This window comes from Dromiciops gliroides, chromosome 4 (assembly GCF_019393635.1).
Source record: "Dromiciops gliroides isolate mDroGli1 chromosome 4, mDroGli1.pri, whole genome shotgun sequence".
Lineage (NCBI taxonomy): Eukaryota > Metazoa > Chordata > Mammalia > Microbiotheria > Microbiotheriidae > Dromiciops > Dromiciops gliroides.
In genome coordinates, this window is record NC_057864.1 from 496,352,439 (window position 1) to 496,368,286 (window position 15,848).

The following is a 15,848-nucleotide window of genomic DNA, read 5'->3' on the forward strand; positions in this document are numbered from 1 at the left end:
AAATAGGGCCAAGTGACTTGCCTTCGGGTCACACAGGTAGGAAGTGTTTGAGGCTAGATTTGAACTCAGGAAGATGAGCCAGTCTTCTGGATTCCAAGCTCAGTGCTCTGTCTACTGCACCATGACTAGCTGCCCTAAGCCTGTGCTAAGGAGATAGAAAAAGGCCAAAGGGATAAATAATAAGCCAACAACTGTGTACCGATAAGGTAGAGAAGGCTAAGTTGGACAGAACTATCAAAGGGAAGGTATCAACTTTAGGAGGGCTTGGGCCTTTGTATATTTCTGCCCTCAAGGGCGGTCTAGTTGAATTCAGAGAGGCTCCATCAGTTTGGCTGGGGGGAGGGGGTTGAATCCTGGGAACCAAATTCCTGAGGCATTGCCTTCTGCACTGGTGGAGGGAGTGTCCGTACTGAGGGAATGGTGGCCCCTTGACTCCTTGGGTGCCTTTACCAGGATTCAGAGCTAAGCACACATTGGTGGAAACTACTGTCGCCGTCCCCCTGCTAGCAGGGAAGTGAGCCAATTCCTCTTCTGTTGGCAGATGAGTCAGAAACTTGTATTTTCATGTTCCCACCAGGGCTGGGAAGGGGACTAACCATTCATACAACAATAAAAAGTACTATTTCAAAAGACTGTCCCCCTTCCCCAGGGCACTTAGCAAATCATGAAATGATGACCCAGCTGCAAAGACTGAGAAAGAAAGAGACAAGGCAGGGACCCTGAGTCGTGGCTGCGGCTGCTGCGGCTGCGCCCGCACCCCCAGCTTCCATCTGGAAAGATGCCAACGGGCTTGCATCATCCCACTCCGTCAGGGCCGGCGGCCCTCATTTGTTCTGAGGACGTTTGAAAAACACATCTTGGCTCCCTGCCCTCCAGGGCTTCCCAGTTTAGCCCTAGACAGTACAGGGCAGAGCATAGTCTTACCTTGGCTGTTCTCCAGTGTGTTTGTTCGCTATCCTTGGAGGAAAATGCTTTGGTTGATTGTGACTGTAGCCCCAGAAAACTACGAAGATGGTCAAACTGCTCTGTAAATGGCCATGGTCAGCTGCCTGTGACCAGATGGCAGGATTCCAACCCAAGCCTGCCTCCACTGGTGGCCCATGTCTGCACCATACTGGGCAGTTCTGCATGCGCATGCTTTGGCATGGCTGTGAAGATGTCAGACCCTTGACCATAACCTGGACAAGGCTTTAGGGGGAAGGGCTGAGATCTCAGTGGCTCTGGGACCTTGATGTTCTCAGTTTCCTCATCCATACAATGGGTACAAAACCAGAAGGAACAGCTGCCTTATGGGGCTATGGTGCATGGCTATCATTAATGACAGTCACCACAGCAATCCACCTTCTTCTCCATCCTCTTGTTCCTGTCCTCAAAGCCCCCAAAGAGCCTATAGCAGTGGTGAAGGACTGGCAAGACGTGGGATACATATAGAGATTCAGAGGCAGCATCTCGAATTCCCAGGCACTCATCGAACACCAGCGATGTGCTCGGCAGGCACTAAAGACCCCAGCTCTAGAGCTGGCCCAGGGAGGGGAAGCATGCTGCCAGGAAGGAAGAGTGGGAGGCCTCAAGCCCAGCGCTTTAGTGTCCTAATTTAGCGCTCTCAGCACTCTGCCATCTCATCCCCAACTGGAGTAATTCTAAAAGCAGTGGAATAACAGGCAATTAGTGCCCAAAGGGAACCTTCGGATGCATGGCTTGCCCAGCGTCAAAGAGCCGTTTCAGAAGAATGCCTGGCATTCACACAGCCTTTTCTGGTTTGTGAAACACTGTACATAATGCCAACTCATTGGGAGGAGGGAGGTGCTATTATGACCCCCATTTTACAAATGAGGAAACTGAGGCAGACAGAAGTCAAATGACTTGCCCAGAGCCTCACAGCTAAGAAGTATAAGATTCTAGCTCAGGTCTTCTTCACTGCAAGTCCCAGGGCTCTCTCTACTTTGGTGGTACTTGGCTGCTGGTGTGCCAGGGTTCATGGCAGACCAAGGATGAAAGTTCAGGTCTCTTCCATCCTTCCCTGGAGATGAATGGTAAAAGACCACAGGACTTGTCAAGGCGCCTGTCAGGTGATCTGTCTAGTTTCCAGTTTTGCCATTAACCAGTACCATGATCCCAGGCAAGTCACTGCCCCTCTTTGGGTCTCAATTTCTTTATCTGTAAAATGAGGCAGTTCAATGAGGTGATGTCTGTGAATTTCTTTTCCCACTAGGTCTATAATTTCATCTGTGGATGAAGTCTAGGGGTGTTCCTTTGGACTAGGTGACATCTCAGAGCCACAGAACCAACTTGTTTGTGATGCAGGAATCAAATGCTGGAGATTGTGCCTAGGAAGGAGCAGCAGATGACCTCATTTTGGCCACCTCTTCCCCATTTTACTTTGTGTCTTTCTTTTGGAGGACCTCGGGGGTGGGGGGAAGGATTTCTCCCTTTCCTCCCTCCAGGATTTATTGAAAATGACTTGTGGCGGAAGCTCATCATAGAGGCAGATCATAGAAGTCACTTGGGTGACCTGAGGGTCGTGTGCACAAGAGGGAAATGGTGGTGACTTGAATTCCTGAAGAAATATATGAACATTCAAACTCCCCCTCCTTGACTTACTTTTTAACCATACAAGAAGACTCCCTGGACAGCTCCTGCCTTGGGGATGGTCTCCTGGGTGGCCCCAGGGAGAGCTCAGACAGCTGAGCTTCTCTGGGGAGATTTTCTGAACAGGGCACTTCTGGGGACAGAAGATCACCCACATGGCTTCCATGGCTAGAGGAGCGATGGAGAGAGGTTGGACCCCTGTCATCCCTCACTCCTGGGAGGCCATTGAATGCCTCCTATGTTTTCTTTACCTAATGATGACCTCTTGTGAGTCCTTTGCATTTCCTAAGTTTTCTGTATGATATAATTCTAGCTGAGTCCATATTCGACAGCTATGTGGCAAAAGAGATAAACAGCTGAACTCAGGAAGACCTGAGACCCTTACTAGCTGTGTGACCCTAAGCAAGTCACTAAAACCTCTCTCAGGCTCGGTTTCTTTATCTGCAAAATGGGGATAATATTAATACTTACTCCCGGGGTTGTTGTGAGGATCAAAGGAAATACTATTTTAAAAGCACTTAGCAAAGTACCTTGCACATAGAAGGTACTAAAGCAATGTTAGCTATATTTATTGCCTGAACTGCTTGTATCACACTGGAGGCCTTGCTACCCACATCTGGGGACACAGGCTACACCTAAGATATATTGGGACATGGTGCCAGAGCAAATTCCAGGTGGGAGCATAATGAGCCAATCAAAAGAAAGAGAGAGTGAGAGAGAGAGAGAGAGAGGAAAGGACGGAGGGAAGGAGGGAAGGAGGAAGAGATGAGAGAGGAAGGGATGGAGGGAGGGAGGAAGAGATGAGAGAGGAAGAGAGGGAGAAGAGAGAGAGAAAGAGAGAGAGAGAGGAAGGGACGGAGGGAAGGAGGAAGAGATGAGAGAGGAAGGGACAGAGGGAAGGAGGAAGAGAGGGAGGGGAGAGAGAGAGAGAGAGAGGAAGGGACGGAGGGAGGGAGGAAGAGATGAGAGAGGAAGGGATGGAGGGAGGGAGGAAGAGATGAGAGAGGAAGAGAGTGAGGAGAGAGAGAGAGAGAGAGAGAGAGAGAGAGAGAGAGAGAGAGAGAGAGAGAGAGAGAGAGAGAACACCAACCTCTAGGAGAGACCTGATCTGTTCAAAAGCAGAGGTTGGTGCCAAGGGATCTCTGAAGATGACAACCCCCACCCCCAAATTGGCACAAGTGACATTGTTAGAGAAATGCACATCAGAAAAGGGAAGTAGGTGGGTCAGAGAGCAAGGACCAGTGTAGACTGTGGACTGTCCTGAGACTGAGGAAAATGCAAGAAAGATTGCTAGACTCATCTCTTCCAACCTGGTACTCGAGATGGAATGAGGTAGAACACTGCCGCCCCCTGGTGGCAGCATAGGCAAATAAGACGATTTTGGTCCTTGACCCCCGTCTAGTCCCCAGTCCCACACCGGGACTAAGAATCCCAGACTGAGACTGGAGCTCATCAGGGTCAATGCTTCACTTTACAGATGAGGAAAGGAGACCAAGAGTGGGGAAGGAGCATCTCCCAGGCCCCAGGAGAACATAAGGTGCATGAAGCTGCTTGGGGGATGTTCTTGGCATCTACTGGGCCTTGAGCCCAGCCCAAGCCTAGTCTCCCGACTGCCTGGGGACCCATGGTGGTGGACTTCCAGTGACCACAGGAAAGGGAGGAGGGTTCCTGAGCCCATGCAAGTCCCTGCTTGTGACCCTGATGTGTCTGGCCCAGGGTCCCCTTGACCCCAAAGGTCTATTCATTGGTAGCTCTAGCCTAGAGAACCTTGTGCTGAGGGACAATGGGGTCATTCCACAGAAACGTGCGTGACATCCTCACTAAGGGCAGGTGGAGGTCGCTCCTGGGTGGGAGCTGGCCTCGTGGCCAGTGCAGGGAAGACTTTGAAGGTTAGAGGCTAGTAGCCTGGTGGGCAGCTGGATGGGAGTGAATGTGGCACAGCGTGAGTTGGGGAGGGATTGCCAGGGCTTGGGTCAGCATGACCAGCATGTGCGAGCTGTGGTGCTCACTTCCTGCACTGTCTGCTGTGGCCTCCTGGGCTTGGCAGGCTGTCCTGTGCAGGCTTTGTGCTCCCCCTCCCTCCACAGGCCCAGGATGAGGAAAAAGGGCAAGTGAGAGGCCAGGATGGTGAGTTGATGCAGTTTATTGGCAGATGGGCCCATGGACAGGGCCATCCCCGCACACTCTGAGCCTAGGGAGAGCCTGAGAGCCGCAGGTGGTGCTGGAACAATACACCCTGAGCCAGGTGTGTGTGGGAGCAGGAGGCAGGTCTGGGGTCATGGAGGAGGCCCGGTGTGGGCCTGGGGTGTTCTGAGCAGCCTGTTGTCTCTGGCCTGGTGGGCTCAAAGCCTTTCAGGGGCATGCTGGCCGTTGTTCCTGCTGATGTTTGGGGATGGGTCCCAGAGGCCCCTGAAGTCGGGAAGGGGTGGGGGGAGAGAGGGAGAGAGACCACTCTGTGTTCAGCAGCAGGATTTTTGGCCAGAGGTGGCAGTGCAGCAGGCAGGCTTGCAGCAGGTGGGCTGGCAGAGGAGGGACACACAAGAGGAAGGGCGGCAGCAGCTGGTGGCTGGACAGCAGGAGGGTGCACAGCAGCAGGAGGAGGAGGAGGTGGTGGTGCAGCAGGAGGGTTTGCAGGAGAGAGGCACACAGCAGGTGGCTGGTCTGCACACTGGCCTGCAGAGGAGGGACACACAGGAGGCAGGGCGGCAGCAGCTGGGCTGGCAGCAGGAGGAGGCTGGAGCGCAGGCTGTGATCACACAGCAGCTGGGCTTGCAGCACACAGGGAGGGCAATGCAACAGCCAGGCTGGCAGCAAGACTGCTGGCAGGAGGAAGTCCCACAGGCAATGGGCTGGCAGCAGGAGGAGGTGCAGACAGACTGGCAGGGGCTGGGTGCACACACTGGCTGGCAGGTGGCGGGCACATAGCAGACTGGGCGGCATACCAGGGTCAGGCAGGAGGCTGGTGTGCAGCATGGGGCAGGGCAGCAGGAGGGCCCACAGCAGCCAGGTTCACAACAGCTCTCTGGGCAGTCGTCCAGCTGCCAGGAGGAGCCCATGCCAGAACTGGGCAGGCAGACATTGCTGCCACAACTCACGTCACTGGAGCAGACTGAGGCGGCTGAGGCTGTGGGAACACAGGGCCCAGAAAAACAGGAGTCTGCCATGGTGGGAGAAGCTGTGCTGGTGCCTTGGGCAGCTAAGAGTGGCAGAGGGGTGTCAGGGAGGGGCTGGGTACCTGATGCAGGGAGGGGCTTGAGCCTCACTGGGATTGAGGTGTGTGTATATGTGAAGGAGAGGGAAGCTGTGGGGCTGTGTGAGAAGGTGCCCTAGCCTGGTGGGCTTTTATATCCCTCCTGCCAGGGGGATGTGCAGGGGCAGAGCAAACCCTCTTCCCTATTGTTGTTTATGGCAGCTTCCCACAGAACCCATCATTAGGGCATGGTGACCTTGTCCAGGTGATGGACATCAGATCATAAACATCTTCACTTTGGGTTCAATTTCCAGCCATGAAGCCCCTACTCCTGGCCTGAGACCAGGCTAAGTCCTGAGCATGCAGTGAGAAAAGGGAGAGCTGGTGGGCTGAGGGACCCCTGAGCAGGGACCAGCTTCCTCAGAGACACTTCTGGAGGGGAGAGCACTGATCAGGGTGATCCCAAGGCATTCCTGTGCAAGGTCTGAGCTCTGGATCGCTGGAGCTGGGAGGGAAGATGGGGGAGGGTTGTGAAAGGCCAACATTGTAGGTTATATTCTGTTTGACAGCAGATATTGGGACATCCAGGGAGGTGATCAGATCTGTGCTTTCAGAGCAGCCCAGGGCAGCTTCCACAGTGGAGGTGCCCACAGTGTGGTTCCCAATGACCCCCGGGGCCCCAAACCAGCCTAAAATGTATTTGGGGACTAAGTAACAGGAGAAATAAAAATGCAGCCAAACATTGACAAAGTCCCATTTTAAACCTAGTTAATATTCAGTCCTCCAGGGTCCATATGTATGGGTTGGGGGCCCCATTCCTCCTTGATTTTGAAATCCCTGGTCTACAGATGGATTGGGAAGAGCACAGCCTGGATAAATCACTATTCTAGGTGATGGTGATGAAGATTTTCTCTGGGCTGGTGGAAATATGGGTGTAGAGAATGAAATTGGAGAGAGAAACAAAGAGAGAGAGACAGAGAGATATAGATAGGGAGTCACAGAGACAGAGACAGAGACAGAGACAGAGAGAAACAGAGCCAGAGACAGACATGGAGATGGAAAAGGAGAGGGAAAGACAGAAAGTGAGAAACAGAGTCTAAGAGATGGAGATGGAGGGGGAGAGATTCAGAGACAAAGAAATGAAGATGAGGAGAGAACGATGAGAGAGATGGGGGGAGGTAAGAGAAGGGGGAAAGGGGAGAGGAGAGAAGAGAGAGGGACAGTGAGACAGAGACAGAGACTAACAGAGACAGACAGGTAGAGACAGAAAGAGGTAGCAAGAGATTGAAACGGAGAAACAAGAAGAGAGAGACAGAGATACACATTGACAGAGATGGAGACAAAGGGGGAGACTGATGAAGCTGAAGAGAAAGAGACAGAGAGACAGATAAAGACAGAGACAGAGACAGACAGAGACAATGACAGAAAGACATACAGAGACACAGAGACAGAGACAAAGACAGACTGTCAGAGTTGCTGGCATAGCTGACCCTCCTAGAAGAGGGAGGATATGATGGCATCCCAGTCACACCTAGAACAGTAACCCCTGGCCAGGAGAGCCTCCAATTCTTGCTCTCCTCAGCCCCGGGGAGGAGAGAGTCGATGGTGTAGAGGGTATTTGGGGGTCAGCACAGGAGGCAAAGAGGGAGCCCCAAGGCACAGCCTCTTTTCTCTGTCCAAGAGGAGGCAGGGTTGTCTCCCATAGGGAAGAGCTGGGCTGCTGTAGGATGCTCCAAGACAGAAGGCTGAGAACAGCCCTAGGTGGGACACAGGCAGTGAGCAGAGACCAGTCTGGCTCTGGGTCCCATCAGGGAGCTCCCAGCAGAGGTCAGAGAAGAGGATTTGTCTCCAGGGTCACTCAGAAGCCCAGGATGGGCTGAAAGTTTGGGATCTGCTGGTTGGTCTGTTTACTTCAGGCCCTGAAGCCTCAGTGGATTCTGAAGGGGGTGGTTGGGGCTTTGCTTGCAGGGCTGTGGGGGCATTTGGGATGATGGGCAGGGGGGGTGGGGAGGCTGCCTGCAAGGGCCAGGGCTCCAGGGCCAGCCAGCAGGTGCTCATCAGTGGTGTGTGGGAATCCCTTGCCACCTGGTGCCTACAGGCCCAACACCCAGAGACACAAAGACACAGCCAGACAGAGACACACATGCACAGACACACAACACAAACATGCACATGTACAGACAGGCAAACAAGGACACAAGTACAGACACATGCAGACACCCACCTGGACACAGGCCCCCAGCTGCCAGGGCTTCCCTGTGCTTTCATGCCCATGGTCTACAGGACCCTGTTATGTTCTCTTGTCTCTGGGTCTAACTGCACCAACGTGTTCTTCCAGGAGGCTACATGAGAAAGGGCCTGGATTCTCCCACAGACCCAGAGGAGGCCTGGAAACTTGCCCTCCTGAAAACCTGTTTGCCTTTTCTGAGTAGCCAGGGCACCACAAGGCTGTGTCCCCTGGGGGGCACTGCCTGCCAGTCCAATCCAATCCACCTTCTGAAGCACCCACTGCCTGCCTGCCAGTGTACTAAGCACTGAGGCTATACCTGATGAAAAAAGACAAATGGTTCCTGCCCCCAAGGGGCTTACAATCTAATGGGAGGAGACAATGAGCCAAAGGAGGCAGGAAAGTAGGCAGGGAGAACAGGGGTACTTAGCAGTGTGGCATCTTATTCAGTGCAGGGGAAAGCAGGCAGAGCATCAGATCAAAGCAGGCTCAGCTGAGAGTCCAGCCTCTGCCCTCTCCAAAGGAAGGCCTTGGGAGGAGTCTGACTCTCTGCCCTCCTGCCCTCCAATCTGGGGTCCCAAAACTGAAGAAACCCATAGGAGCCCAGGAGCCAAATTCCTTCCAGGTGTCCCTGGGTGTGTCTCAAGCCTCTTGGACCATGCTCTCTCCCCCAGAAGAAAAGAGGAAACTCCTTCCTTCCCTCTACCCCCCACCCCCACCCCGGACCATCAGGCTTCAGAGAACAGAGGCGCCCAGAACTTATTTGCAGTGTCTCCTTTTGAATTTATTGAAGTTACAAGTGTGTCCCAGGGGTGGGGGAAGCTGCAGTGGCTACAAGACAGGGAGTGACATTGTGGAAAGTAGGACCCTGGTGTCCCAGCATCTCCCCCTGAGGGAGGTCTGGAAGTGTCCCTGTGGCAATGGGGGCTTCTGTGTCATAGTGAAGTCCATGGGTTATGATGCAGCCCTGCTGGGTTCTGACAACAGTGACCCAGCCTGGGTCTCCTGGGTGGTGAGTCACACCAGAACCATAGCTTGGCTCCAATCTGTGGGATATGAGGGAGGGAACTGCTCAGCAGCAGGATGGGGCACAGAGCAGGGAGGTACAGGAGGCTGGCTGGCAGCAGGAGGCCTGGCAGGAGGGGACCCCACAGGCTACAGGCTTGCAGGACACAGGGACATATACAGTGGGTTTGCAGCAGACAGGCACACAGCAGGCAGACTGGCAGGGGCTAGACCCACAGCAGGTGGACTGGCAAGGGCTGGACACACAGCAGGCAGACTGGCAGGAACTGGGCACACAGCAGATGGACTGGCAGGGGCTGGACACACAGCAGGAGGGGGAGCAGCTGCCAGTTCCACAGACTGCCTGGCAGCTGGTCACCACAGGGCACGCTGGCTGGCACAGCAGGGTCACACAGGAGGCTGGGCGGCTGCAAGGACGGACACAGCAGACTGGCTTGCAGCACAGGGGCACAGAGCAGCTTGGCTGGCAGCCAGTGGAGCAGCTGGTGTGGCACATGGTGTTTGGGGGGGGTGGGACCTTTGGAGAGGAGCTGAGGAGGAGGGATGGACAGCTCCTTACCCCTGATCAACCCTTTTATACCCCTCTGCAATGTGTGTGTGTGTGTGTGTGTGTGCCACAGCAACAAACATTGGCTGTTTTTTGCCTCTCTTCTTCCCCTTCCTCCTCTCAAACAATATGTGAAGGTTCTGTCTAGATCCTTGTCTGGTGTTTCTTAGACTTTCAGTATTGTCACGTAAGGGGATGAGAATATTTGGGTCTTCCTGGAGGCCACTGTCCCCCTTGTTTAATTATATCTACATGTTGATTCCTTGTTCTTCCTTCATAGCCAAACCTAAGACTTCTGGGAGAGTCCTCAAAGCAGGAAGCCCTCACCTTCCTGGTCTCATGGGGCATTCTGGGTCTCCCCAAGATCATTCAGACCCAAATATTCATTGGACACTTAATCAGTAACCAGGCAAATGGAGTTTGGCCTTCCAGGCAAAGGGGTTTGGACCTCATCCTCCTAAGTTACAAGGAGGTTTCACGACTGCTGAGGACCAATGTTGCCCTGGACATGCAGGCTGCTCTGGGCCGAGAATATAATTGTCCCTTGTTTGCTCCTGGTACACAAATACCAGTGCTTTGGAGGAAGATCTGGCCTTAGTGGCAAGGTTGGCTCCTCCTCCTCCTGGCCCTCAATAAAAACATTGCATTTCTTCCTTTGGAGACCCTGAAGGCCAAAGGAATCCAGGACTGAAACCTTGGCCCCTGTTTATAAAAAAGTGCTTTGTTCCATGTGCATGAAGTGACCCCTTCCTACTTCTGTAGCCTCTCTCCTCATTATGACCTTAGTCAGGCTCTGTTTCAACCAGACTGCCCTGCTTGCTCTGACTTATTGCTTGGTTGCCTGGTTGTGGTCCTTCATTCTTGATGGGGACCCAAATGACATCCCTATGTTGGAATCAAGGTCCAGTGTGCCTGATTGTGACCTCTGTGAGCTCAGAAGACTCTACACCAGGCTGGGTACAAATAGTCCAGGTGGACATTGGGAAAGGAGATCCAAAGGAGATCTCTAAATTTGCATATCTCATGTTCCTTTTGGGCTACTGCAATTTTGCTTCAGTCATAGAGCACAGTTCCTTCTTTGATGTGGGCATGCCATGCTGGTCAGTCCTTTGCCAGTGTCTCTCATATCATGAAATCTATTCCAATGTTTTCTAGAGAGACCTGGACAGTGTCTTTGTATGGCTTCTTTTTTGTATTTTATTATTTTCAAGTTACATGTAAATATAGTTTTCAAAAGATTTTTATATTTTTCATATTTAGAATTTTATTTTACAAAATTATATGTAAAATATAAATTTTGACATTAATTTTCTTAAAATGTTGTGTTCCAAATTCTCTTCCTCCCTCCCTCCCCACCAAGAACTCAAGCAATTCATTATAAGCTATACATGAGCAGTCCTAGAAAACATTTCCACATCAGCCAGGTTGTGAAAGAAAACAGACAAAAACAAAACTCCAGATAAAGGAACTAACAAAAAAATTATGCTTCAATATGTGTTTAGATACCATCTGTTCTATCTCTGTAAATGGATTACATTTTTCATTAAACCTTTAGAGTTGTATTGGATCATTGAATTGCTGAAAATAACTGTCATTCACAGTCGATCATCTCACAATATTGGTGTATATAGTACATTCCACTTTGCATCAATCAGCTCATGCAGGTCCTTCCAGGTTTTTCTGATGGCATCCTGCTCATCATTTTTCATAGTAAACTACATTTATACAGTACTTTAAAGAGAGATTTCCTTACAATGAACTCATCAGGTTGATTGTTGCAACAACAGTAATAGGTAACATTTACGTAGTACCTTATAAACTGACAATGACTTTTCTTCACAATATTCCAGCAAAGTTAAGTACCATACTTTTTGTCATCATCATAAAGCAATCATCATTCGTCAAGCAACACTCGTTTTCCTCCAATCATCATCAATCCATCAATCATCATCACCACCACAATCATCTTACATTACTCTTGCCTCTGCTTCAAAAATTTTTTTCAGTTACTATAGTTAATTGTTTCCCTCCATCCTATTCCACCCCCAGGATATTTACTCTGTTTTCAATCTTCTTTTACCCTATCCTTCCTCAAAAGTGTTTTGCCTCTGACTGCCCCCTCCCTTCTTTCACCCCTCCCTCCTCATCCCCTTCCTCTCCTACTTTCCTGCAGGGTTTGATAGATTACTCCACCCAACTGAGTGTGTATGTTATTCCCTCCTTGAGCCACCTCTGATGAGATTCAGGTCTTTGAGCCAATTCTGATGAGTGTAAGGCTCATTCACTGCCCCGCTCCTCCCCCATCTCTCCCCCCACTCCATAAGTCCTTTCCTGCTTCTTCTTTTTTTTGGGGGGGGCAGGGCAATGAGGGTTAAGTGACTTGTCCAGCATCACACAGCTAGTAAATGTCAAGTGTCTGAGGCCGGATTTGAACTCAGGTCCTCCTGAATCCAGGGCCGGTGCTTTATCCACTGCACCACCAGCTGCCCCCCTTTCCTGCTTCTTTCATGTGAGAATCCACCCCATTCTACCTCTCACCTTCCCCTTCCCCCAGTGCAATCCTCTTCCCCTCAATTTTACCCTAAAGATGTCATCATGGGGCAGCTAGGTGACACAGTAGACAAAGTACTCACCCTGGACCCAGGAAGACCAAAGTCCAAATGCAGCCTCAGACACAAGACACTCACCAACTAAGTGACCTTAGGCATACCACCCAACACTTACTGCCCCACAAAAAATGGTAAACAAAAAATAATTGCTTTACAGATATCATCCCTTCATAATCAATTCCCACCAGTGACCTCTGTCTAAATTTATTCCTATCATCTGCCCTAATACTGAGAATGTTCTTATGAGTTAGACGTATCCTCTTCTTATGTAGGAATGTAAACAGTTTAATCTTTTAACATCCCTTGTGCTTTATTTTTCTTGTTTACCTTTTTATGCTCCTCTAGGGTCTTGTATTTGAAAATCATATTTTCTATTCAGTTCAGGTCTTTTCATCACAATTGCCTGAAAGTCATCTTTTTCATTGAAGTCCCATTCCCCTCCCTGAAAGATTATACTCAGTTTTTCTGGGTAGGTGATTCTTGGTTCTAATCCCAATTCCTTTGCCCTCCAGAATATCACATTCCATGCCCTCTGATTCTTTAATGTAGATGCTGCTAGGTCTTGTGTTATCCCGACTGTGACTCCACTGTAATTGAGTTGTTTCTTTCTAGCTGCTTGTGATATTTTCTCCCTGACTTGGGAGCTCTGGAATTTGGCTATAATATTACTGGGGGTTTTCCTTTTGGGATTTCTTTCAGGAGGTGATCAGTGGATTTTTTCAATTTCTATTTTACCTTCTGCTTCTAGAATATCAGGGCAATTTTCCCAGACAATCTCTTGGAAGATGATGTATAAGCTTTTTTTCTGATCATGGTTTTCAGGTAGTTCAATAATTTTCAAGTTATCTCTCTTGGATCTATTTTCCAGGTCAGCTGTTCTTCCAAGAAGATAATTCACATTGCCCTCTACTTTTTCATTCATTTGGATTTGCTTTATTGTGTCTTGGTTTCTCATAAAGTCACTAGGTTCCGTTTGTTCAGTCCTAATTCTTAGGCAATTCTTTTCTTCTGAGAGCTTTTCCATTTGGCTTTTCAAGCTGTTGACTTTTTTCATGACTTTCCTGCATCATTTCATTTTTTCCTCTACCTCTCTTACTTTATCTTCAGAGTCCTTTTTGAGCACTTCTTTGGCCTGAGACCAATTCATATTTTTCTTGGAAGCTTTGGATGTAGGAACCCTGATGTTGCTCTCCTCTTCTGAGTGTATATCTCAATCTTCCTTGTCAACAAAGAAACTTTCTATGGTCTGCGCTTTTGTCTGCCTGCTCATCTTGCCAGCCAATTTCTTGACTTTTGACTCCTTCTTAAAGTGGGGCACTGCCTCCAGGACATACTATCCCAGCTTCAGAGGGTCCTAGGTGGTAAGCTTTAAGGAGAGGCACGTTATTAGCTCACCTGGATTGTGCTTTTGACTGTAAATAGCCACAGGCTGCTTACACATTAACCTGAAAACAAATCTGGTTCACTTTGGTTGCAAGTGTAGGCATGCCTGCACCCCTCCCCCACCTGGGACCACCACCCAAGACTGTCCTGTATCCAAGCCTGGGCAAAACATCAGAGTTCCACCTCAGTGCCAACAGAGTCCCCTATAATCTCCCCCTGGCCAACTACTTGACCATCTCACCAGACTGTGACCTGAGTTAGCCACAATTTCAGCCAATTCAGAGGCTCTGGAAGTCTCTTTCTGTGGCATGCCCTGGGGCTGGATCTGTGTCAGCTGGGCTCTACTCCCACGCCAGTACAGCAGACCCCTCCTGACAAACTTCTAAGCCATCTTTGGCTGGAAAATGGTCTTAGCCCATCTTTTTGAGGGTTCTGCTGCTCCAGGAATTGTCTTATGGAGGTTTTGGAGTGATTGTGTCAGGAGCTCCAAGTGCTTACTGCCTTTCCTTTACCCTCATAAGATTTTTATTTTGAAATTTTTCTCCCTCCCTCCCTTCCTTCTCCCCTCCCCAAGACAAAAGGCAATCTGATATAGGTTATATATGTACAATCACATTAAATATATTTCTGTATGCCCTCTTCTAACCACCACATGAGCAGCTTCCTTGTGTGAGTTCTCCATTAAATGTCTTTTACACAAATGGGCATTGCACATGGGAACAATGTTGCCAGCCCAGCTGAATTGGGCTCTGTACAATACAATTTGAATGCTTGGCAGTTGAGCTCAAGAAAGGACCTCAGTGTCCAGGGGGGTACCTTGCCAAATGATCTTCAGTATCTTCCCAAGACAATTCAAGTGGAACCAATTCAGTTTCCTGGCATGGAGTTGGTAGAATGCACAGGTTTCACAGACATAGGACAATGAGGTCAGCAAAATGGCTCTGTAGACCTTCAGTTGGGTGGGAGGTCCAGTACCTCTTCTCCCCCCCCCCACTATCCTCTAGGGGCTCCCAGACATTGAGCTAGTTCTGGCAGTACATGTGACAACCTTCTCATCTCTGTGCACATCCTTAGCAATACGCTGCCCAAACAAGTGAACTTGTCCACAGTGTGTAAAATGTCCCCCTTTTCTTTAACTGATGGTTCTACATAGAATGATGTGGTGCTGGCTGGGGGAGAAGTTGTGTTTTATTTGTGTCAATGCTCTGGCCCAATGAGCACAATCAGCAGTGAATGAGCCATACTGTGTCACATCTCAGCTTCCAGGGCTGCACAAACCCCATCTCCCCCCTCAGTGCCTTTGTCCAGGCTCTCCTTGGTGCCTGGGGTGCTCTCCCTGCACACCTCTGCCTCCTAGGATGCCTGGCTTCCTCTGGGGCTGAGCTCCTCTGGCACCTCCCATGTGGACTCTCTCCCGACCTCTACATATGCCAGTGTCCTCTGTCCCTAGGAAAGGACTTTGTATTTGCTTGTCCATCTTCATCCTGCTTCCTCTGGTAGAATACAAGCTCCCTGAGGGTAGTGCTTTTTGTCCTTAGACCCTGTACCCTTGACATAATCCCTGCCTGACAGTAGCATTTCCTGAACACTTGTGGAAGGTCACCTCTCCAACTGCCCATGGGCTTCATGGGCTCTGGACTTCCCAGATGTCCCTCAGGTCTTCTGGACAGGCAGTGGTCCCCATGCCCCAGTGGTGGGTGGGTCCGGTTAGGATTTCCTCAAACAAGACACCCTCTGCAGCTCTCCCATTTCTCTTTCTCCTGCTTCTGCTTTTGGAGAATAAGAACAAGAAGCCTCTTCTCTCTCCTGTGTGATATTCCTCTACATTCCTGCAGAAAGTTGTGAAGTCCTCCCTAAGAAATATCTGGAATGGTGCTCCTCCAAAGGTCTGACTTCCTCCAGGTTTGGGGTTCTCTCTCCCTGCTTGGACTGCAGGCTTGTGTAAAAATGTGGCTCTGAACAAAGAAATTGGGTGTCCTCTTCTAGGCCAGGTGACAAGAGCATTGTCTGTGCTGTTGTTGGGGACATTGTCCCTTTCCAAAGACAGAGTCCTCCTCCCTGGTTGGAAGATTGGGATTCACTATGCAGAGATCAATGAAGGGGCCAGTTTGTGTGTGTATGGATGTACATGTGTGTTTGTGTGGAGGTGCCCTTGTTCAGTGGGGCTTGTAGACTCCCTCCAAGGGCACCAGCCCAGATGGAAGAACATAGGGCCTCTTTCCCCCTTCTGACTTCCCTCTGTGATTCTGCACACAGAGGGCTTCTGGGGAAGTTGTC

At 50.2% G+C, this 15,848-nt stretch overlaps 3 protein-coding genes across 3 annotated transcripts in view; 1 reads left to right on the forward strand and 2 right to left on the reverse strand.

Annotated features, from left to right (window-relative positions):
• Positions 1-15,848, forward strand: part of TSPEAR (thrombospondin type laminin G domain and EAR repeats) — a 190,748-nt gene that overhangs the window by 11,133 nt on the left and 163,767 nt on the right. The gene's annotated exons all lie outside the window — the stretch shown is intronic.
• LOC122754223 (keratin-associated protein 10-3-like) lies at positions 4,860-5,753 on the reverse strand. The gene has a single exon (XM_044002438.1). The coding sequence runs from the start codon at positions 5,751-5,753 to the stop codon at positions 5,049-5,051; it is 705 nt and encodes a 234-aa protein (XP_043858373.1). The 3' UTR covers positions 4,860-5,048.
• Positions 9,047-9,537, reverse strand: LOC122754224 (keratin-associated protein 10-4-like). The gene has a single exon (XM_044002439.1). It carries the CDS (start codon positions 9,526-9,528, stop codon positions 9,079-9,081), a length of 450 nt encoding a protein of 149 aa, XP_043858374.1. The 5' UTR covers positions 9,529-9,537; the 3' UTR covers positions 9,047-9,078.